Consider the following 26351-nt stretch of genomic DNA (forward strand, 5'->3'; position numbering starts at 1 on the left):
CTGACGTTTCTCCTACACCTGGCATAAATCTTTCATTGGCCACATACAGGGGCAAGGCAGAGCAATCACCATCTAATTTGATCCGATGGAGAACAAGCCTAAAATATTTCCAGGTTTGAAAAATGATGCTTGAATATGAAGGTTGTATGAGATAATTTATAGGTAAGTGCGGAGAACAAAGCCTGGCACACAAGGGCTCTGTATTCCCTGTGTATTACCTTCCATCATCATCATTATCATGGGTTAGAGAATATAAGAAATCATAAAAAGTACATATTGGTAAAAACGCAAGAATTTCCCACACTCCTGGGAAGAGACTGATTGTTCTGTACCCATGGTAACAAGCAGCTGCCCAAATGGGTTTAAACCCTTTCACTGGATCCAAGACAGCTTGCCTCAGCATGCTTTTCCAAGCCAATGAATGACTCAACTCTAGCTTCTGAAATTCAGCCAGTAAGGAAGGATCCACTTTGATGAACACACCTGTGAGTGCCAGTGTCTCACCTGAGTAACTACATGTCAACTCATTCTGAAGATACACTAATCCCTAAATTCCATGTTTCCCCCAAATTTCTATGTACATAAGAACAGCAGTTTGCTCTGTTCAGGGAGACAGTGATAGACCAGTTATCCTTTATTACACTAACCAATAAATTTGTTTATATATCAGATATTGAATACTAGTCACATCATTCTTCGATGTCCAGATATATGCTTTTAAAAAGGTGACTTTTAACACCAGCAGAGTTGTGTTATCAAAATTTGGGGGTAACTTTTAAGGACCTAAGTCCTGCTACCTCTGCTCTTGAATCACATCACATCCCCACTGACAAAGAAGGGCACTTGACACCTTTTCCAAATGCTCAGTGTTTATTTGCTTCCCTCTGTGTGCTCTGAGGTGGGACAGACATTTCATAGAGACTGAGATTTCGTGACTTGAAGGTCACAAGCCTACATCAGAGGCAAATGCAGTAACCAAATTAGACTAGACACTTAAGGATCACTACCAGCGAGGGCATTGTGAGAATGAGAGATCATTTTCCATCTAAGAACCCCGGGCACAGCTCTCCCCAGTAAGACAGCATTTACAGTTTTTCTGTCAGTGTGGATGTGGGTGGGAGGGTTGCTCATCTTCAGTTTTTCCACCAATACCGGTCATCTTCGTCCAAAGAATACCAACCATCATCAATTACAATATGCGGCTTGATTAGCTGCACGTGCTCCAGTAGCTTTCTTATTTGAACAGGATACTGCCATTTCCACAGCCTGTGGAGGAAAAAAGGGAAGTTGTGATGCTGGAAATTTGCTTACTCTTGTTCCTTCCTCAACACTCCTGGAAAACCCATCGAGGATCTGAAACCCCTTCCTGTACTGTTGAGGGCAGGTTGTGTGTATTCCACATAAAAGTCCCTCTATGTAAAGGGACTCTTGGGTGTGTCAGGTGCCACACTGAGCTTTTGTGGGCAAGTGCCCTCACAGCAAACCTATGAGGCAGACGTGATTAGTCATCCATCTATGATTTCTTCCCAAGAACTGACTTTGAGCAGGTCCTGTTATAGTGTTTGGAGGGACTGTGATGAACAAGGTGAAACCCCCACCCTCACACATCTTATATTCTAGGAGAAGAGAGAGAAACTGGTATTCAAATAGACACATGAGGACACAGGCTCTCAGAAGGCCAACTAGGAAAAGTCAGGTTTGACTCATCCATGCTACTTCAACTATGAAGTCCCTTAGTCACAAGCTGATTTTTGCCTAAGGCTATACTGCATCATGAGTCATTGAAACAAACATGCTCTCTCTTCTTTCAACCCAACTTTTTAGCTCATTTGATAAAGTGATCGCTGTAATATTTCCCTTTCACGCATCAAGATCCCCAAATCCATTGAGCCATGCTTTCCAATCCCTCCTTCTCCTTCCATCTCTTCCTCAGACCCCATGCTACCACCATTCTGTGGTCTTTCTGGTCACGCCCATCTGCCAAAACTCGACCCTGTGTGAATCTGTGAGCTGGACCATACAGGAAAATGCAGTTACTCAACTGGGAAGGTAGCTACTGAAATAAATACATCATCACAACCAACCTCAGTAGGCTGTCCATCTTAACTATTTGTCAGTTGCAATTCAGTAGTGTAAAGCACATTCACACTGTTGTGCCACCATCACTACTACCATCTCCAGAACTTTTTCATCTTTTCAGCCTGAAACTCTGTCCCCAATAAACAACAGCTCCCCATTCCCCCTCCTCCTGGCGCCTGGCAGCCACCATTCTCTTCTCCACCCCTATGAATTTAACCACTCTAGGGACCTCACATAAGAAGAATCATATAGTATTTGTCTTTTTGTGTCTGGTTTATTTTACTCAGTACAATGTTCTCAAGCTTTCACAATTTCCTTCCTTTCTAAGGTTGAATAATATTCCATTGTATGTAGATACACATTTCACTCATCCATTCACCTGTCAACAAACACCTGGGTTGCTTCCACCTCTTGGCTGTTATGAATAGTGCTGCTGTGAACGTGGAGGTGCAAATATCTCTTTGAGATCCTGCTTTCAGTTCTTTTGGGTGTGTACCCAGAAGTGAAGTTGTTGGCCCAGATAGCAATTCTATTTTTAGTTTTTTGAGGCTAAACATTTTATTTGTATGTTGTCTTTCTACTCTCCCAAACCCACCACAAAGTAAACCCCACAATATATGGACACCTTGCCTCTGACTCCCATATCCTTGTGTCCCCAGCACCCAGCACGGTGCCTGGAACATAGCAGGCATTATTGGTTGAATAAGGATCTGGTTGCTTAGCCACGATCTCACCTTCTGTGATAAACTGCTTTTCTGCCAACTAGCATGTCTGCAATGGAAAAAGGTTTATGTCTCAGTTGATGATTGCCAGGGACTTACCCAACAATCTGTAGATTAGACCTGGGATGAGCAAAGGCCGGACACAGCTTCATCATTCCTTCTGGACTGAAATTGTTTCGCATCAGGTTTAAGCTGATCAGGCACTGGTTGCAGGAGAGAGCCAAGGAGAGGCCCTCACAACAATCAGACGTCAGGTCACATGCCTCCAACCTGCAGGGCCAGGACCCCCAAGAGATAACGCCAACGATCAATGATCTTGACTGATCCTTCTTCAACTTGTTTGACTTCCACTTCAATGTTCAAAAAAACAGGCTCTACCCCTAGAGTTCCTGGTTCAGTAGTTTTGAGGAAGACCTGGAAATTTGCATTTCTAATGAGTTCTCAGGTGGTGATGCCAGTTGTCACATTGAGAGCTGCTGGACAATTCATAAGTTGTGGAAAGAATGAAAAAGAAAGGTTGAGAGAGCCTCTGATTAGAGAACAAAGCAAGGAGAAAGACTTGCTGAGAAAGGGACTTTTCACCTAAAACTCAAAAGATGAGAAACTCAGTGAATGGGGGCCCAAAATAGTGATGCATGCCTAGGAAACTGCATGTCTGCTGTCCTTGTGGAAGGAAGGAGTGGGCATATCTGAGACACAGACTGTCAACTAGATGGCCAGAGTGAGTAGTGGCAGTGGTGTCAGATGAGGCTGGACATTTTAGGTCATAACTAAGGATTTAGGATTTTATCCTGAGAGCAGTGGAAAACCAAAGAGCCTTGTTCCATGTAATAATGGTTCTGTAGTAATATTCTTCTCTTTAGAGATGCACACTGAGGTATTTAGGGGAGGATTGTCAAAAATCTATGACTTGCTATGAAGTAGTGTACCAGATAGATTGTTTATGCTAACTGGTGGTATATAGGTTTTAGATATCCTAATCATTGCAGATTTTGTGTATTTGGGAATTCTTATGCTAGAGTAAAGAGTATGGATGGCTGGTGCTCAATAAATGGGTCACATTTTATGATAATTCACAATGTCGTGTAACTACCACCTCTGTCTAGTTCCAACAGATTTTCATCCCCCCAAAAAGAAATCTGTACCCATTCAGCAGTCCCCCCAGTCCCTGGAAAACCATTACACTACTTCCTTTCTCTATGGATTTGCCCATTCTGGACATTTCCTGCAAATAGCATCATAAGACGTGATCTTTTATATTTGTCTTCTTTCACACAGCCAGCCTTCAAGGTTTGCCCATGCTGTTATGTGTCAGGGCTTCATTTTTTTTTTATGGCTGAATGATATTCCACCGAAGGCACCAGTGCCCTGTTTTAACAAGCCTCCTGGGTGATTCTGATGCTGACACTAACATTTGAGAACCACCAATGTCATCACTTGCTTTTCGGTCCATCTTTCTCACTAGACTATATATTCTGCAATGCCCATATTTATTCACCTTGGTACCCCACCACTTGGCACCATGCCTAGCACTCACGAGTTGTCCTATAAACTTTTACTGAGTGCTTACTACCTCCAAACAACAGTCTCAAGCACCTGCCATTTTACTCATTCCATATATTGGAGCCTGGTTGGAATTTATGTCTCAGGTTGTTACTCTGCCAATGTTGTATTCTGCCTAATTGAATGGAATCAGGAAAGTTGGAACTTTGTCTCTGTTTAAGCAACGTCATGCTTGGATGCCCCTTCCTCTGAGCCCAGCCCTAAGGGATGATCCTGGGAGCTTACCCAAGCCTCCTCAGAGAACTCTTCCTTTGCTTCAATCCCTCGCACAGCTCTGCCATCCCACTGTCACCCAGGGCGTTGGCAGCAAGATCCAAGCTCCTGAGGTGTTTGCTTCTTGTGATCATGTAGGACACATTCTTGCAGCAGGCGGCAGTGAGGTGACATTGCACCAACCTGCAGACACAGCGAGAGATCATCCACATCTCTTGAGGAGAATGCTGCAGTTGGATAACATTCAGAAACATTAGTGGGGATTTACTTTATTCCTTCCTAACTGGTCACCTTTCTGTCCCATCCCTATGAATGGCTGAGACTGTGCAGAGTCCATTGGCTCAGGAGACAGATGGCAGTGGAGAGTGGGGAAAGTGTTTGATGGGGCTGGAGGTAACTTTAGAAAAATAAATGAGCGCATAAGAACTTGCTTCCCGCCTGGAGGTAGGAAAAAGATTCTCCGTGGTGGAGGGGGAGAGAGAGAGAAAAAAAGAAGGGTGAGTGGAAGTTGGTGAGGTCCCTGAGAGGGAGAGAAAGGATGACAGAAGTCACTGAAATGCTGGGTACGGCTTGGAATCCAAAAGGAGATTCATCGTGTGCTTCTGTTCCCAGGACGAGTGGGGGAGGGTGAGTGGAAATGGCCCCTGCAGTAACAACTGGGTACTTCATTTGAGTAGAGATGATGGAAACAGCTTCAGAGTCTCGTATCTTCAGGTTAGTGTGCTGAGGACATAATGGCCCCATTGGGGATGAGAGAGTCTGTCTTCATGATCCATTCATGACAAGAATGAGGAAGGACCCAGCTGCGAGGGCTTGTACCTGAAAGTTGGGTGAGAAGGACCAAGTCTTTGGTGCCAGCATGGATAAATGGTGGTGGTGAGGGCCAGGTAACCTGGCACTTAAACACAATCCCCAAAAATGGCATCCCCAATGACTAAGCTTAAGTTTCCATGCCATGCAGAAGGAGGGTTTGAAATGCCAATTTCATGAAAATAGATGAATTCATACTTGGGGGACAGTCAGAGTTTTGTGGATTATAAGCTCTATCAATCCCTTTCTTTTGTTTATTTTTGGGAAGGGAAAAATCACATAATGGTCCTACTTTTTGATTCATTAAATTCTATCCTTGTAATTGATCATAAGAAAATTCTATTAAGTACAGAAAGATTGATAAGGTACACATGACCTGAAGCACTGTACACAAGCTAAGTGTCCAGCTTTAGGGGATTTAAAAAGTATTCCATGAAATGAAATACTGTACCACACTTCATTTACTATTATAATCTGCATACAGGGGTCCCCCCTTACCTGTGGGTTCAGTCATTTGCAGTCAACCACAGTTTGAAAATGTTAAATGGAAAATTCCGGAAATAACTCATGATTTTAAAATTCTGAGTAGCGTGATGAACTTTCACACCCAGGACGTGGATCATCCCTTTGCCTCCAAACTGTAATCGCTACCTACCGGTTAGTCACTCAGTAGCTGTCTGGGTTATCAGATGGACTGTTGTGGTATCAGTGCTTATGTTCAAGTCACCCTTATTTTACTTAATAATGGCCACAAAGCAGAAGGGTAGTGAGACTGGCAATTTGGTAGAAATGCCAAAGAGAAGTCATAAGGTGCTTCATTTAAAAGGTGAGTACAGGACAATAAGATATTTTGAGGGAGGGGGAAGGGGAGAGAGAGACCACATTCCCATAACTTTTCTTACAGAATATTGTTATAATTATTCCATTATTATTGTCATTCATCTCACTGTATTTAATTTATAAATTAAACTTTATCATAGGGATGTACATACAGGCAAATACAGTTTATATAGGGTGCAGTACTATCTGTGTTTCCAAACATCCACTGGAGGGTCTTGGGATGCATCCCCCATGGATAAGGGAGGATGACTGTGTCTTCAAGGACAAAATGCGAGATCAAAGGCAAAATTTTGGTTCCTTGGGAGTTCTAGTCCCCACCTCCAGTGTGTGGTGGCTGAGGACCACTTGAGACTAGGTGTGCACAATATTTAGAGCCCTGTGCCCACTACGTGGTAAGAATGCTAGGACACATTAAATGCTACTTATGCCACCAGGAGACATCTACGAAAATATTAACAGTGATCATTGCTTGGTTGTGAGATTAGAGATTTAGTTCTGTTCACTGAGATATCAATTTTTCTACAGTTTGTTTAGTGATAGAATATTTCTGTTAAATAGAAACATTCCAATAAGGGGTGAAGAAATTGAACCCAGAGAAAAAGGATTAAGAGATAAGCAGTCCCTCCTGTCTCCATTCCAAGCACAGAACGAGGAGCTGAAGATTAACTTTGGGCAAGAGGATGTGTTTTGAGATGTAAACAGGTTTTGGAGATCAAGGATGATCTAGTCCTCCATACACCCTGCCATGGGGCTCCTGTTCAGAATGATTTCTGTCCTTGTCACACTTGTAATGTCAACATACCAACTTACCCAGAGTGTCCACTGGACCAAATGAGGTTCAGTTGACCCCAGAACTAATTTTTGGTTCCAGTACTCTTACTCATATCTCCTGACCTTCAGGGAACCTCAACCCCCACTGTGGTAGAGATGACCCCCAACAACCATGGGAAACTTACTCCAAGTCCTGGAGGTGACAAGATGGTTCTGCCATGACCTCACACAGAAGGTTCATCCCATTATCTCCCAAGGGGTTCATGCTGAGGCTCAGATGTGTCAGATGTTGGTTGCCAGTAAGTGCAAGAGCAAGAAAGCCACAGCCAGCGACATCTACATTGCATTCATTTAGTCTGTGGGACGCATGTAGGGGAAAGAGGAAGATCACACTCATGACTCAATGTGACCCTGGATGAGCCACTTCTCTTGGCCTCAGCTTGCCCCTCCTCTGGGAGAGGACCATGTTTGTATTTAAGAAGACTGTCAGGCATACGTGTCAGAATGACCTCGACGTGTTAGGTGCAATGCCTAATGCCCGTGCTGCATGCTGATCAAGATCCTCTGTCTGTCTCCTGTTAATTTGTCCTCATACTCAATGTACTAGTTCCCTGTTGCTGCTGTAACAAATCCCCACCAATGTGGTACCCAAGAACACGTGTGTTTTAGTACGGCTCTGGAGGCCAGAGACTTGCTGTTAGCAGGACCATCTCCTTCTGCAGACTCAAAGAGAGAACTATTTCCTTGTCTTTTCCAGCTTTTATTGGCTGCCCACATTCCTTAGTTTCTGGTCACCAGCCAGCAATTGCATCACTGACCTCTATCATCTCATCTCCTCCTCTGACCCTCCTGCCTCCTTTTTTCCCTTACAATGACACTTGTGATGACATTGGGCCACCCATGTGATCATGTGATCTAGGATCATCTCCCCATCTCAAGATCTTTAATCACATCTAAAGTCTCTTTTGCCATGTAAAGTCACATAATCACAGCTTTCAGGGGTGAGGATGTGGACATCTTTGGGGAGGGGTGTCATCATTCTATTATCTTTTCTTGTACTCAGTATCACCCCATCACTTAGTCACCAGAGAACCTTGGAATGTGTCACAAGATAGACTTATTAAAGTTCTATTCTTTAGCAGAATTTCTAGCTGTAGGCCTGCCATTAACTCATGTCTATTTTTCACTCACATGAAGTTATTGGTGGACTAATTGGTCAAAGAGATGAAACGATAAAGCAAAGTGATCCCAATGGAGCAAGTTGACAGTAGGGGGAGAGGAGTGACAAAAAACTTTCATTCTCACCATCAAACCAAAGATGTAAAATAGGAGAGCAGTCTGACAATATGAGGAGGCAGCTGTTAAAATGGTGATGTGGACACCTGGTGGGACAATAGCAGAGACATAGCATCCAACAGCTGTGTGCCTGATCTCCCTGGAGTTGTGTCACACAGCTTTTGTGGCTGCTAGCGGTGCATCACCAAAACCCCATCTAAAAACCTCATTTACTTATTATCCAACTCTCCCCTACTGGAATTTAAGCTATATAAAAATAGGGACCCCGCCCATCTTTTATCTGTTATTATGAGCAGCTAAGAATGTTAGGGACTTCATAAATACAGTGGATCCCCATTATTCATGGATTCTGTATTTGTGAGTTTGCCTGATCACCAAAATTTACTGGTGACCACCTAAATCAATACTTGTAATGCTCATGGTCCTTCATGGGCACACAGGAAAAAATTTGAGTCACCCATTGCACACATTACCAGCTAAGGTCGAACTCACTTCAGCTCTTATACTTTTGTAAACAACAGTTCTTTCTGTGGTCCAGTTAGTACCACATTTTTTTCACTTCTGTGCTTTTTTTGGTTGTTGATTTCATTGCTTCAAAAGTAGAGCTGAAGTCCTGTTCAGTGTGTTAATCTCAACAAATCTGTAATGTGCCATATGGAGAAAATACATGTGAACCACACAAAATAAGGTTAGCTATTGACCCCTTGATAAAAATATTGTTACCAGAGGATACAGGACCCCTAACCCTCTATTCTTCCCCCTGCAACAGGGACCCTGGATTAGTGTCAATAATTCAGTGTTCTCGGTGACTTTATAGAACATAACTGCTACAAATGAGAATCGACTATTTAGATGAATGGCAACTTTCCACTGTAAGAAAATGCAAATGAAGAGATAGAATTTTTCAAGGAATTGTGAAATCTATAAGGTGATAAGTAGGGACAGGATACAGCACACAGCAGGTCCCTTCATCCTGTCCATTTCCACGCTCCTTGCTCTTCAAGAGAGGCACATGCTATTTGTCACAAAGCTACAAAGTCCTCACAGGGGATTGAGTTGGACTCACATCAGCCTCTGTAGAGCACAGCTGAAAAGTTTTAAGGCTCGACACAACAGATTCACGCCTTCACTCCCCAGGCTGTTGGTTGACAGGTACAAGTGTGTCAAGCTCTGGTTCCCAATGAGAGCCATGGCCAGATCCTGGCAGCTGGCAGCTGAGAGGTCACAGTTCCCAAGTCTGCAAGGAGAAGCCCCAAAAAGGAAATGATGAGGTCTAAAAGTTGCACCTTTCCTTTGCAAGGAAGGGAAAGAAACATCACCCCAATAGCTGACATGCCCTTAGAGATATACTGCATTGTCACACCGTGTCTGCATTGAACTTGTGAACTCAGTGTCAACAATGATACTCTAAACATTGTGGGTGGTTATGTGGTGGTGACCACAATGGGAACGCATGAGTAGTGTGATTCTACTGTCTGGCTATTTATGTTCCCCACATGTACTATGGAATGAGATTTTGCCGAAATGAGTGACCTTCCTATTTAAAGTACATACATTTAACACATCAGGACCCCTAGATATAAGCAAGACAGTCTACCTGTTTCTCAAAGCTTAAGAAGTGGTTGTGCTTGAAAATAAGAGTTAAATAGTAACCCTCTTATGGGGTCGTGACAAAGTTAAGTGAAATGACACATCTAAAGTGCTTAAAGCAGGGTATTGCATTTAGCAAACATTCCATAATGTGGATGGTGATTTTTTTCAATAAAGGAAGGAATGCTGGTTGGGTTGAACTTGAAAGGGGTCAGGATATGCTATCCCAAAATATGCCACTTTGCATTATTTTGAACTGATGGCAATTGAGACAAAGCAGACACAGAAAGAGCTCTCTGTCATCCCTCTATCTTCCTAAAAGCAAACATTCGTCCCCCCTGTTTCTGTATCAGGAAAAAGACAATCTCCTTTATCACTAGAGATGGAGATGAGTCTTGATATAACTGTTTTCTACCATTCATTCCCCCATACACTTCCTAGTCACCTTCTCATGGTTTCTCAGCCCTAAAAGCCAAAACTCCCTTTCCTTTATCTCCTCACTTCTCCATAATTTATTACCCTTTGTTAAAATGGAATAAAAGATCCCAAGTCTAATTGCGTGTTTGGGTTTTTCACTTCCTTTCTGAAGCCCTCCTGCCCTTAAAAAAATTAACATCAATATAATTTGTATGCCCTTTCTCCTGTTAAATTGTCTATTGTCAGTTTAATTTGCAGGTCCCAGACACAAAACCTAAGAGGGTAGATAAAAAGGTGTTTTTGTTTGTTTGTTTGTTTGTTTTTTACCCTTTTACAGACTGATGGAGAGAAGATATGTTGTCTTCTACTGTTGCTTCGACTATTACCTTCTAAAAAGGGTAATTTGTGCTATTTGGTTTTCAACTCTTGCTATGACTTTAGAATCAAACTCTTACTGAAGTCCCCTGCCCCTCCCTGATTACTTGGACGACCTCAGTTAAGACAAGATAACTCTGGTGAAAGAAAGTGCAACTCACATCAGCTTCTTCAGGGTGCACTGTGAGACTTTCAAGGCATCACAGAGAAGTGTGATGCCCTGGTTTGTCACCTTGTTTCCCACGAGGCTGAGAGATTTCAGGCAGGTGGATGTAACCAGGATTTTGGAAATTGCCAGACAACAGGTGTGAGTTAGTCCACAGTGATCCAACCTGCAGACACAATGTAAAACTCATGCCTATCTGTCCTCCAGAGGCAACCCAGTCCCCTCACTCACCATATGTCAGCCATTCTGGCCTTTCTGCTGGTTCCTGGACACTGCTTGCTCTGGCCTTGGGCTCTAAGCATCACCATTCCTTTGTTTGCATCATCCCTCCTCATCCTTAACCCCAGGTCTTTATGTGGCTCTATTTTTCATTCAAGTCCCCTGAATGTTACCTCTTCCAAGTAAGCCAGTCTTACTACCTTACAGAGCGGACAGACCTCCGCTCTGTCCAGCATTATTTCATTCACAGCAATGATCACCAGCAAACATTTCCTACATTTATATGTGCACTTCTTTATTTTTAATTGAAATATATCTAACATACAACATTGTGTAAGTTTAAGGATAAACATGTGGATTTATTTAGATATTGTGATATGATTGCAATTGCAGCAATAGTTAGCTCCTCTATCACTGTCACATAAGGGGTTTTTGTGTGTGTGTGTGTGGTGGGAATCATTAAGATTCAGTCTCTTAGGAAAACAAGCAGTGATTTCCTTTGCAAAGAGAGGCCAGGAAACCCCTTCCTCCAAGAAGTCCTTCTCAACCTCTCTTTAGTTGCTTTCCAATGGGTACCTTACTGCTTTTAAATTATTTTTAGTTAGTAGAGTGGGTTAATCTTAATACAAAACTTTTACATTCTTTTTGCTTACAGAATATAGAAGCCTTCGCAAAGAGAAATCCCGTTAATACATATTTGTATAGATTCAGCTGTATGCAAATATTTCTGTGCAATTTATGTAAATTAAAACATAGTTGAGTACAAAAAAAAGATGTAGTCTTTCAGCAAGTTTGAAGTTTATGATACAATATTGAAGCCTATAATCACTACATTGTATGTTAGATCTCCAGGACCTATTTGTGTACGAGTTGCAAGTTTGTGACCTTAACTATCTCTCCTATTGTCCCAGTAACCCTCATTTGACTGTTTTTACAAATTTGGCCTTTTCAGAGTCCATGTATAAGTGAAATCATACAGTATTTGTCTCTCTCTGTCTGGCTTATCTCACTCGGCACGATGCCATCAAGGGCCACCTATGTTGTTGCAAATGGCAGGATGCCCTTCTTTCTCACCGCCGAGTAATCATTTGTAATTATTTATTGTCCATCTCTTCCCTAGGTCATAACTGCCATGAGGGAAGGTGTCTAACTAACTTGGCTGGCTCCCTGCTGTGTCTTCAGCACCTACACAGGAAGCACTTGAACATTTGCTAAAAGGTGCAAACTCCTGAGAAAACTGGCAATACTTACGAGAATTGAATGTTGTCTACCCCATGACCCTCCTACCCAATTCTACCACAAAGCACATCTCCAAGGTGTGACATATCAATCTGCCATTATGCTAGTAGCGTCTCACTACACCCAGGCTCGTTACCCTACTGGCAAAGCACCCAGAGAGAACCAGCAGCTGCTTCCTCTTTGTTCTCAGAGACGATTGTAAAATCACTTGGCATTGGGTAAACACCTCTGCACCTCCATCCTTCAAAGACTTTCATGATTCAGCTGACTTCCTTGGCTACATTCTTTAAAGTGAAGCTTAAGAGTTAGAGAACACACACAGGGCACAAAGCAAATCAGTCTCTCGCACTTACTGTATGTCTGCGAGCAAAGCCCAAGACAGGGCCCATGCTTCTGTGTCTCAGGTTACCCTGGGCATCCCAAAGTAGTGCCTTCAGACCAAGCCAATTGAATCGACAAAACACATGCACAGGACTTACAAAACTGTGGTAACAGCCCCAAAGTGGAAATGACCAAAATGTCCTTGGATAGAAGAATGATTACATCACTCAATAACATTCAGCAACAAAAAGGAACACACAAAATGGCCTTGATAGATCTCAAGGGCATCTGCTGACTGAAAAAAAAAAAGCCAATCTCAGGTGGTGACATACTGTATGATTCCACCTAAAGAGTATGACAAAATCACACCTCTCTGTGATGCCAAATGACAAAAATTAGAGATGAAAACATGAATTGTTGTCAGGGATGAGGGTTGGTGGGGTAAGGAGGAGTGTGGCTCTAAAGGCTAACACAAGGGTGATGGCACTTCTGTATCTTGTTTGCTGTGTGGTCTCAGGAATCTACACATATCCACATTTCATGTGATAAAATGACAGTTTAGTGGCAATAAGTACATATACACTCTTGTGTGACCATCATCACCATCCATCTTCAGACTGTCATCCTCCCAACTCTCTAACATTTTTGAAACTTACTGTGCATTATTATTTCAAAATAGAGATTAAAAATAACAAGAAGAAACCTGAAATCAAAGAAATGAAAAATGAAAACCATACCCAGGACTTACCTCAAAGACTGCAACAAACATCTAGGGTGTCTTAGTGCTTCATATGCTATCCCTATATCTTCATCTTTCAGGTGAGTGCCTTCTAAGCTCAGGTATTTAACATTACAGTTGGTGACAATAGTGTTCCAGAGATAATGGAGACCAAAGGTAATCTGTACCCTTTTAAATCTACAGAAGACAAACAAGAAAATATGCATTAGGCACTGGCGATAGTCATAGCGTAATTTTTTCTTTTCACACTTTTCCCATTCCAACTCCCTCTTTCTCATTATTTGCATTTATTTAATTTTAAAGCATCAAATACTTAAGCACCTATGATGTGCCAGGCACTGGGAATGGAGTATTAAACAATGCTAATATTCTATGCTCTCAGAGTTTCATCTGGTGGGGGGATGCATTCAACAAAGAGTCAAACAAGAGAACTAGGCTTAAGAGTGAAATACAATAAATGAACAAACAAAACAGAAACAGACTCACAGATACAGAGAATATCTGATGGTTGCCAGATGGGAAGGGGTTGTAAGGGTGGGTGAAAAAGGGGAGGGGATTCAGAAGTACAAATTGGCAGTTACAAAATAGTCATGGGATGTAATTACAGCACAGGGAATATAGTCAATAATATTTTAGTAACTATACATGGTGTCATGTGGGGACTGGACTAATTAGGGTGATCGCTTCACAAGTTATATCAATGTCTAACCACTATGCTGTTCACCTGAAACTAATATAATATTGAATGTCAAATATAAATGAAATAAATTAAAAATTAATCCTACCTCCACCAAAGAATGAAATACATATAGTCCATTGAGAATAGAACTACACACAGATATAAAGTCCAGTTCAAGTTGAAGAAAAAAGTCAAATGTCAAAACAATACATATAATGTGATACCATTTGGATTAAAATTATTCTTACACCAATATATACATATAATTGCATATAAAATGCATGAGATATGAAAGTAGTTAGGGAAGTAGGAAGTTGAAGTGGTATCAAAGGACTTAATACCATTTGTAATTCCTAAATCTCTTTGCCATTGTCATGTATTCCTGTTGTGTTACAAATACAGTGATAACATGAGGATTAAAGCAAATTATAGGGTATAACAAGAATTTAAAACAGAGACCAAGTGGAAAATATGAATCTAACTGCTGACAGAGGAGTTTGGTATAGGACTTTAGGTGAAAGAGGCATTATTTATTATTCTGAGATTACCAAGCTCCTAGGCACAGCCCATTTTAAGGAAAGTACTGAGAGAACAGAGAGGAAAGGCAAGAAGGGGAAGACTTTTGCAACCAAGAACATGACTTGCTCTAGCCTTGGTTGTCACCTGTGCTTTGCTTGGTCTTGAAGAGAAGAGCAAAGAATAGAACCTTTGTCTGAAGCAGAATTAGTACTTTGTTTGCTACTCCAGGGGCCTGGTGAGTCCCTGGAGTCTACAACAGATCCAGGAACTTATTACATGTTCAAGTATTTGTTACCTATGAATTAGCCTAAAAGCACTCAGCACTGATTTAAAGCCTCCTGTAAATCATGCACTTTGATCTTGTCATCGCCTCAGGCTCTACCACTTGCCTGAATGAGCCCCACCCATCCTATGCTTTTGGGAACTTGGTCCCTGTACCTCCCACAGTACTCATCCCCTCTGAATACATTATACAGATTGGTCTTCTCTCAGCAGGTAGGAGAGGAGAGCTGTGACATGGCCATGAAAGGGCAGGTACCAGAGCAGGGCAGGCTTACATCAGGTTCTGTATTTTACAGGTTGGCTGTCTCAGTTTGATGCACAAGGTCTTCATGGCCCATTCATTCAGAATGCTGCCACTTAGATCCAGCTCTTGTAGGCTTGGGTGGGTGCCGAGCATGAAGCAAAGATTTTCCCACCAGTTGTCAACCAGGACCTTGAACTGCATCCTATATTGGAGAAGAAGACTAACATTTGTTTCCACAAAGTGGATATTAACACAAGCATCAGTGCAAGAATGTCAGAGTTGAGGGACCAGAATCTATTGGGAAGAGACAGGGATGGCTTTAGAGGCTTAGAGGCCAGCTTAGTGACATCACTTTGTGCTTTGCACGAGCAAGCACTTTCATATCCACCCTTCGTACTGAGTATTTGGTACCCCAGGGGATATGCTAGGAAGACTTGTAGTTGCTGGCTCTAAAAACGGATTTCTGCTTAAATTCTTGTTCCCCCTCAAATGCAAAATGGTGTGGCCAGTATGGAAAACAGTATGGAGTTTCCTCAAACAATTCACTACCATACAACTCAGTGATCCCACTTATACAAAGGAATTTAAATCAGGATCTGAGAGATATTTGCACTCTGTTATTTGCAATAGCCAAGATACGGAAACAACCTAAATTTCCGTGAATGGATAAAAGAAAATGTCACACACATGTACATACACATGCACACACACAAGAAAGTGGTAGCCATATGAGGTGGCAGATATGCTAATTATCTTAACTGAAGTGACTATTTCATTGTATGAAAACACCAACATCTAAAGACGAAAGGCAAAGAACTGCAAAGTGGGGGACTCACCCTTGTGGAATCACAGGCCATGCCTCAGTTGGCTCATCTTCTGAGAAGATCTCTTGGACATCCATCCTAATTCTCCGCAAACAGTGGCAGTGCTGGAGACAATAGGAAGACACGAGCAAGTCCATTCGCCGGTTAACTGAAAGCCATACTTCTTGGAAGCCATTCAATGCCAAGCGGACAAACTCTTCATCTTGAGTCTCGAAAAGACAGTAGAAGGAGTCCAGGAAGTCTTGTGGGGCAGCGGTGTTGGCCCGCTGGCCCAGCAGACAGACCCAGTGCAGAAGTACCCGCTTCACCACCAGGGGCACAGGACACCCAAGCAGGTCACCCAGTGCCCTTGTCACCTCTTTGTTCATCAGGCCAAACAAGAAACGCTTCATCTGCAGTAAGTGGACATTGATGCCAATCTGTTTGAGCTCCATTAAAGTCCTAATATTCTCCGTGAGCAGAGGGTGGGGGTCCCAGTCGCTCTCCAACCCTTCTAGAATGTAGTACAAGGCAGCACAAAACTCTTGGAGGCTGACATGGAGGAACGTGTAGCAGCTGTCATTGTGGCCATCTTGGTGAAGGATGTTCATGTGAAACAGAGTGGAGAGCTTCGAGTCTGTCAGGCCATGAACACCCAGGTCGTCGTTGTAGAACACAAACTTTGTGCCCCATACCCCCTCTGTGGCCATCTGGCACAAGCCCTTCAAGACAACTCTTTCTTCCGGGCTGAGACAACGGCCGAATGCATCCTGAGGGGTGAGCTGATGGACCACAAAGGTGACGTACAAGCCTGTGAGGACTTGGCAGGTGCATGGCAGACTCTTTCCTGATGCCTCTTGGATCTGGAGGGCCTGGCAGATAAGTGACAAGATGACAGAGCCCTGGCATTTGTCAAAGAGTGGATGGTTGTGTGCCACTGAGTGCAAGACTTGTAGTTGTTGGTGCTCACTCTTTGTGTGCTTGAGAAACAGCTGAGCCCTCCCTTCTACCGACATGCCTTCAGCTAAGAGGTAGCGGGGAGACGTGACCATGGCCTGGAGCTTCTCCACACCCACGTCTCTAACTGTGATTATCAAAGAGGACCTGGGGAGCAGCACCTTCTTCAGCAGACTGTGCATCAGGACTGCCACGGGCTGCTTCTCAGCCCAGTCATCGCAGAGGTTCATATCATCATCCTTGAAGGCAACATCCAGGTCATCAAAGCCATCAACCACAAACAAGAGCCTTTCTGGTTGGGCTGTGATCTCCATCATGGGAACCTGGGATTCTGGCCACTCCCCAGAAATTAACTCCATGAAAGTGCTCTCCCTCCTTGACTGTATCTCTCTGGCATGGAGAAAGAAGGCGTAGGAGAACATGCCGGAGTACAGCTCCCCACGAGCCCAGTGCAGGAGGACCCTCCTGGCCAGCGCCGACTTCCCAAGCCCTGACTCTCCATGTAAAACCACAGTATGGGGCCGGAAGCCCCACTGGTCTGGGTTAAAAGCACCTGACAACACTTGCATTTGCTGACAGTCAGAGGCAAAGCTTTCAAAATCACGGCATGTGTCTGACTTCAAGGCGAATCTTGTCATCACATGACCTTTGTAGTGCCACTTGTCACCTTCTTGGCCTAAGTTGGACAGGAGCGAGGAGAAGAAAAACAGGAAGCAAAGTCTGGAGAAGTCTGGATTTCAGACAGTCTACAGACATGAGAGTTTTGTCTCTTCCCAGCAACATGCTGGCAACAAACCCTACCCCTCCTTCCTCCATTTAAAGGCCCCATCCTCAAAAGTTTGTGGACTTTCTACAAAATGACTCCTTTTGTCCCGTAACCCAATACCTCTTTTCAGAACTTCATACCTGACACATTGCATTTTTATTTGCTTATGGTGTATCTCTCCCCAGTAGATGCTACATTAGACTTTTAAATTTATTGCGGTATCTTTGGTATTTATCCCAGTACTTGGCACCCTGTGGACACAAGTGTTTTCTCAATGAATAACCTATACCATGTGAGGCCTCTGAAAGGTGGAGGAGCGTGAGGGAGAGGAGTACATGTATGCATGGCCCCAAGTTCTACACCTGCAGGGTGGGCTTGCATCTCCAATTCTGTCCTGGTAGGTCCAGGCTGCTATGGAGATGCATGTCCATGTGACAGACACAGAAAGGCATGCACAGCCCTCTGCTGTACATCATATCCCCATGACTATTTTGTAACTATTTTAAAGTATTTGTACTTCATCCCTTCCCTTTTTACCCAGCCCCCAACCCCCTCCCATCTGGCAACCATCAGTTTGTTTTCTGTATCATGAGTCTGTTTCTGTTTTGTTCACTTATTTTGTTCTTTAGATTTCACAAATAAATGAGATCACATGGTGTTTGTCTTTCTCTGTCTGACTTATTTCACTCAGCATAATGCCCTCTAGGTCCATCCATGTTGTCACTAATGGCAAGACTTCCTTCTTTTTATGGCTGAGTAATATTCCATTGTACATATGTACCACTTCTTTATTGTCTTTTGATGGACACTTAGGTTGCTTCCATACCTTGGCTATTGTAAATAACGCTGCTGTGAACATAGAGGTGCATATGTCTTTCCAAACCATAATTCTTTCACATTAACCTGTTTTATTTTTATCCCAGTGTTTGTCATAAACTACAATGCTTTAATTATTGTCTAGCCCCTGGCTCACAATACAAGGTTCATGATAACCTTATTATTTTATCTCCATACCTCCAGCCTCTGTGACAGTCTTGGACATCCAATAGGTACTCAGTAACATGAAAAATAGAAACCTAATTCTGGGTCCTTACATTTTCTGGCATCACAATGATCTTTTAAAAAGATAGTAGGAGTCCTGTATGTGTATACAAGATAATTACTGGCTCTATATAAGATCTCTACACAAAAGTTCTAAATCTTACCTTTCTTTATTTTGTATCATGTCTATGCTTAAGAGCTCCAAACCTCTCTCTCTGGTGCTGGTTTGTTTCCAAAATTCTAGGTTCTGGTGTCTAACTCACTACCTTCAATTGTCATGGAGACCTCACATTCAATGCATCAAAAACTCATTTCATCTTTGACCTCCAGCCCAAAACTTCCTCCTCCTAAGTTTTCTGTAACTGATAATTAGAAAAAAGGTAGTTGTGAACTTATCTTGGAACAGGTATTTGGCTCATTGTTTTGTACATAAATCTAATTTTAGCCTCACATCAACCATCTACGGTAGTTTGTTCATCTGTAAAATGGGGATATTCTTTATGAGACTGGTTTAGAATGCCAGTTATAAAATGTGAAAACAGTGAGTGCCTGGCCCTAGGAAGTACTCTAGAAGTGTCATCAACATCAGTACTAAAAAAATGGACAGTACTGACAGCCATCAAGTTTTCAAATATTTGTCCAACAAATGACTAAGTAACTCATGCTGTGCCATCATGCTATGTTGTACAGGTAGGAAAAAATGCCTAGCTTGAAGCAATTCCATAATTCGAGATTTAAATCATTGATTCTTGGCATCACCATCCACCAGTTGTCTCAGTAGAAGGTGGGAGCCATTCATGCAGCTTTTTATTCTGAAACTCCAAACCCTAAATTCTATTAAATATCTCATAAGTCCAATCACTTCTTTCCATGACCACTTCCTTGTATATGAACATTAATAGCAGCATTATTCATAATAGCCAGAAAAATGGAAAGCACCCCAATGCCCATTGTTTGATGAATGGATAAAGAAAATGTGGTCTGTCCATAGGACAGAATATTATTCAGTGCTAAAAATAAATTAAGCCTATATGTGCTACAACATGTATGAACTTGGAAAACATTATACTAAATAAAGGAAGCCAATCACGAAAGGCCATCTACTGTATGAGTCCATTTATATGAAATGTCCAGAGTAGGCAAATTCATAGGGACATAAAATAGATTAGGACTTGGGGAAGGAAATGGGAGTGAATGCTTGTGGGTCCAGAGTTTCTTCTTGGGGAAACCTCCTGGAATCAGATACTGGTGGTAGTTACACAACCTTATGAATGTACTCAAAACCATTGAATTGTCCACTTTAAAAGGGTGAGCTCTTTGGTATATGAATTATATCATAATTAAAAAAAGCCTCAAGTGACATTTCCTCAGAGAAGCCTGCCGTCACTTCCTTGACTGGTCAACTGTCATTTCACACCTGTGATCTTGTCTTCATTTTATATTGTCTGTTTTAATTAACATATAACCCTGGACTGTCGACAGTATGAAGGCAAAAAATTATAACAACAACAACAACAGCAACAACAACAAAACACCACTAGCTAAGTCATTTTGAACCAAGCACTTGACCTCTTATCTCTATTTAGCTCCTGTCAAACAAGCTTGTCCTTAATGCCCACGGTCTCCCCCATGAACTTGGGAATTTGGAATTTATCTTCATAAAAATGGGCTGCCGATAATCACAGTGAACATACTATGACTCTGTCTGTGGTGATGATGTCAGGAACTTTTAAGGAAGGGACTGACGTAACAGAGACAAACGAGGATGAAGAAAGGGACAGTGGACTCCCCAGCCATCTACACTCCATACACAGCCCCTCCCCCAATGTCATAATTTAAATGTGGTAATAAAATATAGGAATAAATCATTTATTTACCTTGATCTTTTGTCTCTGCTGCTGTGGTGCCATCTTGTTCCATAGCTTGTGACATTTCTGCAAAAAAAGAGGAAATAAGGATAAACTCCCACACATTTAGGTAAATCATCCAAATCAGAGATGGCACAGACCCATAGAATAGCTAAGATAAGCTCTGCAATGCCAGGTTCATTTTCTGACCTGTTTGGCACATGGCAACCAAGGGCTCAGCTGGAGGGATAGAGTGTACATAAAATGAGCACTAGGTTCAAAACCAGAAGGTATGGTTTCTGGTCTCATTTCTGCTCTTTATCCTTGGAGACTGCCTGGCAGGTCATTAAAATGAAGGGTCAAAGCTAGTGGTTCAGAACTAAGGGTCTGGAGTCAGACACATGATTCAAATGTAGATTCTGTCACTTACCAATTGTGAGGTGTTAGTTAACATACTGAACCCACACATCCTTCTGTTTGTTCATCTATAAAACCATAGTTCCTGTGTTGTAATGTTGCTCTGAAGAATGCATGAGGGGATTTGGTAAAACATCACATAGCCTCTATGATGTAATAGCTCACACTTATTGAGAATAGCCATCATGTGTACTTATTAGGAAATAGTTTCCTAGTGCCACTATGTACATATTTGTCTTAGATGATGTGGGGAATAACCTTGCCATATGTAAGGAACAGTCTCAGCCATTGACAGAGATAGAAAACGGTGGAGGCAGATATATAGAAAAACACTCTACTGGATAATAGCAGAAACATGTTCTTCTAAAGTTCACCTGTCAGCCCATAAAACATGTTCCCAATTTAAAAGGGTGGAAATCAAACAGCATATGCTCTCTTAGCATGACAGAGTAAAATTAGAAGTCAATAGCAAAAGGAAATTTGGAAATTCAGAAATATGTGGAAATTAAACAAGGTGACCATAAATCATCAAAGGATCAAAGAAGAAATCATGAAGCAAATTAGACAATTATCTTTGAGATGAGTGGAAATGAAATGCGACATACCAAAACAGCACACAACTAAAGTGGTGCTTAAAGTGAGATTGGATATGTCTATACAAGGAGAGTTTTGGCCATTTAGCCTGTGGGTATCAGTTACATTATTGGACAACTGGAATGACAGTTACTGCCACATAGGTAGTCTGAGAATTTGGAGAATTATGAGATAAAGCACTTGGTACAGTGCTGAACCCATATGGTCTTGGTGAGTGGTGGTTCTCAGATACAATAATAATTTAGAGGGATTTCCAGAAGTGGCTGACAATAAAACTCCAGCTTCTGTCAATTTTGATTTGGTCCTACTGCCAAGATTAGTCTGTCATTGTCTCTATGTCATACCACCACTAAACTGTCACTTAGTAATCTTAAACTTTCACTTAGTAATCTTAATTACTCTTAATTAATCTTAAACTGTCACTTAGTAATAAGACACAATTTTATCACTGGGAAAATGTATAGCCAAGAGGACTTCCCCTGGTAAGCTTAGATGTCCATTAAACTTGGAACAATTTATAACCTCTGGAATTCTGGAACTCTGACTCATATCAATTCCTCTGACTTGAACATTAACTTTGTTTCCTATCCAGAGCCTGAACAATGCTGCACTAAAATGAGGTTGGTTTCATGATCAGTACTAATGTCTGGAAGATTCACCAGATACAAGTGGTAGTGTGGGTAATAGTGATGATTGCCTGCCATCTACAGAAGCCTGCCTCTCTCCTTCTGGGTTCTGGCTTCACTGGTTAGATCTTATTTGTTGGCTCATCTCCCTTCTTCCCTACTGAAGTGTAAGCTTCATGAACATCTATGGATGCATCACAAGCACACAGAGCAGTGCCTGGCATGTTGTCAATGCTCATGTTTGGGAAATTGTGTCACATCTGGTTTTGTGCTATCTGGTTCTCTCTACAAAAGTCTTCAAAGCAGATTACGAGGGGCTTGTCTTGGTAGGATCATAAAGTTGCCCAAACTGAAGATGGGAACCCAATGGATTGTCATAAAGACTTAAGACCACAGAACTCTCTTGGACTTAGACTAAGAGAGACAATGATTACAGACCTTCAGAACCTATCCAGTCAGCTAATGATAGGATGTTAGACTTGAAAGAACATTAGATAATCAGCAGTCATGGTTTCAGTCCATTTCTCCACCACCCTCACACTGACCTGGCACTTCTTCCATGCTTGTTCCATGGTCAATCTTCATTGGTGTAGAATCTTCTGGTATTTTGACCATAAAACATTCTACAACACAGAGTAGATGAGAGAACAGCCTTGATAAAGTCATAGCAATTATTCAAACCAGGGACAAGAGCACTCCCTGCCCAAATTACTGAGGGGAACTAAGACAAGCCCCAGGATATCATGGTTTGTCCCACGACTAGCCTGTAATGGAGATGATGGAGTCAGATCTAAGGGCTGCCATCAGAGAGACATAACAGAGATGTACAGTAAAGAGTGCTCTGATCTTGAACTTGGAAATGTACATTTCAGTCCTTTTTTTGCTGCATGGCCTTGAGTAAGTCACATAATGAGGCAGCATGTTATGGTTATTAAGAATTTATATTCAAGAGTCTTTGAACTTCAAATGAGTTAACTACTCATTAGATGTCTGTGGGTTACCCAAATAGAGGTGTCTTCAACTCATGAGGTCTCCCATTGGTCTTCCCTGATCTATGTGCTACAAAACACCTCTTTCAGCATTTCCTGGGATGAGGCCATGGAGACCTATCCACCCAGTTTCTTATGGCAGAAACTTGTATATTATCCTTGATACCATATTCTCTTTTTGCATGAAACCCTCAAAAACTGCTGTGTGTGTGCTTGTGAAACAGCTTCCATTTTTATTTCTACTTCTTTCTCTAACTGCCATGGTCACTCCAGTCCAAGCCACCTCCATCTCTCCCATGGGGTACTAGCACAGCCTCCCAACTGGTCTCTCCACATCTATTCATGACTCTGTCTGGCCCATTCTGGAGCAATGCTGAACTGCAAATTTGATTATTTCCCTCCACTCCTTTAAAACTGCAATTGCTTATGCTTTGCTATTAAAATTGTTTTCAAGATGCTGTGTTCATCTCTCTATTGTCACCTCCTTCCACAGTCCTTCCAATTCTCTGTGGTCTATCTGGGCTCTTCCGTGGTTAAAGGCTTCATAATGCTGCATCTCTTGTTCAAAATATGCTTCTCTACCATGTTAAGTTAGCTTGGATAACTCCTTTTCTTCATTTTTCTCTCAGCCTGAACCTTACTTCTTCTAGAAATTGACTCTAGTCTTCACTTCCCTCTAATCTGAAGTGGAGACCTCTCATATTTTTCTACACCATCCATTAAAAAAATGCCCATTTATCCCTCTTCCTTACTGCACTGAAAGCTATAAATAACTCTGGCATGTGACACATGATGATTTATAGATATGCTAGATGAATGTTAAATAATGAGCCTCATATTTGTTGCATGTTAGCTCATGAACTTGTAAAGTTGTGCGACTTGGTAGAACCTCTATTTTAGCTTCTGCCATGGGGAACTTATTCGTTGGGTGGGTTTGAGATGCAATGGCAGGGCAGCACATGTCAACACAAGGCCTAACCTGGAGTAGAACCAACTCAATAAACATTAGCTATTATCTTAATTTTTACAATCCTCGTTTCCTATGAATACCAACATGTATTCCACACAGGGCTTCTTTGAAGCCCAGAAGGGACAGCTTCTCTTAAAGTCCTCTGTAGCCACATATGCTAAGTCGCATGCAGGCATGGACCATCTGTGGTCTTTAGGGCCAGTTTGACTGCTCACATGTGGGACTCTTTTCTAAGTTTACTGTTCATGGTTGAAGAAAAGAATTCCTTCAGTTAAGGAAAACTTACTTTTTCCCTACTATTTTTCTCCCAAACACCCTAAGATAATCCACCCTTTGATCTAAGTACATCACTATAATATGGCATCAACATCCTGTGTAAAGTCAGTCCCTACAAGAGTTCCTTGAACCTTAGTCCCTCAGCCTGGGGCAAAAGTCAGGGAGACATCCACTGTACAGCTACCACGGCATTTTCAAAAAATGGACTCAGCTTTGTTAACCATTTTCTATACATTACCAAACCTTCACAACAGCACATGTGAGCTTCACAGGTACTGTTGCAAGATGTAGAATACAAGAGTCAGAGCAGAAGGGGTCTTGCCCAAAGTCACACATGTAGCCAGTGGCAGCTCCAGACTCAAGCTTAGTAGTTATAGCTCTAAATCCTGTTAATGAACGTCAACCAAATTCTGTCCAGGTAGAGGGTCTTGTGCCTACTTCTTCTCCTTCTTTGTTCCACAGGCTAGATACTGCGCTAATTTCCAGCTGGGGAGGAATGGTCCATGAGTCAATTTTCAGGGTTTAGACTCATGCTATAGGGGCGGACCCAACGAGAAAACAATGGTGTCCTCCCTCCCATTTCCATAGTAACTTGAGGTCCCCCAGCTTCTCTCCTACCCTTGGATCTGCCCCATGTCTTACTCACTTTCCATTTCATCCCTTGCCTTCTGAGAGAGCATAGGCAGGTTCATCTGTTCAAAGATGGTCGTGGATATCTTCCAGACAAGGGGAATTCTACAATGCTCATGCAAGAGGTAGGCCAAGTGTTCCACACTGGCCTTATCCACTTCAACCCATGGAAAAGAGCACATGGCTAGTTCTGAGGCATTTTCCTTTAGTAAGTCCTTGAATGCCTGAAACTCTTCTTCACCCAGCTGCTTGAAACACCACCACAGTCCATAGCTAGAAAAGGAGGGTAAGTTGGCTTCTTCCATCTTAATGCAAGGCTGGAGGCTCAGGTGTGGATGGATGAGTAGTTTTGGGTAGTAGGGAACAAATGGGACCTGTGGGAAGAACGACAAAAGGGAATCACATTTTAATGATCATGTTCATCCAACCAACCTCAATCAACTTAATAGATGGAGCAGCATTTCTCTAGGCTTTTTGTGAAACATACCAAGAGAAGCCCAATCCATATGTAAGAATTCTTCATAGACTAAACATCTCTTGACACTATATCTGTCTATCTTGTCATTAGACTGTAAGCTGTGGGCTCTTTTCCTGCCTGTGTCCCTGGTTCCTGGAACAAATTCAAAATTTTTGTGAGTATACTTCGGTAACATGCCATGCTCATAGTGTAGAGGTAGCACTTCATAGACAATGGTCCTGGACTGACCAACTGCCTAGAGAAACAAATAGTTTCCCCCCCTTGTGGTCTTCCATTTTTTCTTCCCACCCAGACAGTGTTTTGTTTCAATGCTTTGCTAATGATGGTATTGTGGCAGACAGCAGCTGGATTTGTGTGTTCCTGGTGCCAAGTCTGAAGGTTCAGAGTCCACCGAGGTGGAATCTAAGAAAATCAAACTCATAGATAAAGAAGATTGGTGGCTGCCAGGAGCTGTGGGGGAAAGGAGGAGATATTGGTCAAAGAGTATAAAGTTTAATTATAAGATGGATATAGCCACACATCATGGTGATGACGGTTAACATTACCATGTTGTATACTTAAAATTTGCTGAGAGTAGATATAAAATTTTCTCACCAAACACACAAAAATGGTAACTATGTGAGGTGATGGATGATGGTGGTGATCACATTACAATATATACATATATCAAAATGTCACATTGTATACATACAAATTTTATGTAAATATATTATGTATGCAAATATAAACAAATATGTGTAAACATATGCAAATATATATTTTGTTTTTTTAATATATAATTTTTATTTGTCAATCTTACCTCAATAAAGCTGGGGAAAAATATACTACATAGGTAATTTGATTTTAAGGTGGGCGGGTGTATACTTCTGTGAT

General features: G+C 42.0%; 1 protein-coding gene across 1 annotated transcript; it reads right to left on the bottom strand.

Moving 5' to 3' along the window:
- Nucleotides 1–1020: 1020 nt before the first annotated feature.
- NLRP5 (NLR family pyrin domain containing 5) lies at nucleotides 1021–25384 on the bottom strand (the record flags this gene model as incomplete). The annotated part of the gene is given in 12 exon segments (XM_015592515.2): nucleotides 1021–1266; nucleotides 2901–3071; nucleotides 4590–4760; nucleotides 7184–7354; nucleotides 9361–9531; nucleotides 10838–11008; nucleotides 13370–13537; nucleotides 15116–15286; nucleotides 15921–17520; nucleotides 20529–20585; nucleotides 25017–25345; nucleotides 25347–25384. Coding segments are annotated over 12 exon segments (3351 nt in total), but the record flags the coding sequence as incomplete, so codon positions are not given.
- Nucleotides 25385–26351: the final 967 nt, after the last annotated feature.

This window comes from Pteropus alecto, unplaced genomic scaffold (assembly GCF_000325575.1).
Source record: "Pteropus alecto unplaced genomic scaffold, ASM32557v1 scaffold326, whole genome shotgun sequence".
Classification (NCBI taxonomy): Eukaryota; Metazoa; Chordata; class Mammalia; order Chiroptera; family Pteropodidae; genus Pteropus; species Pteropus alecto.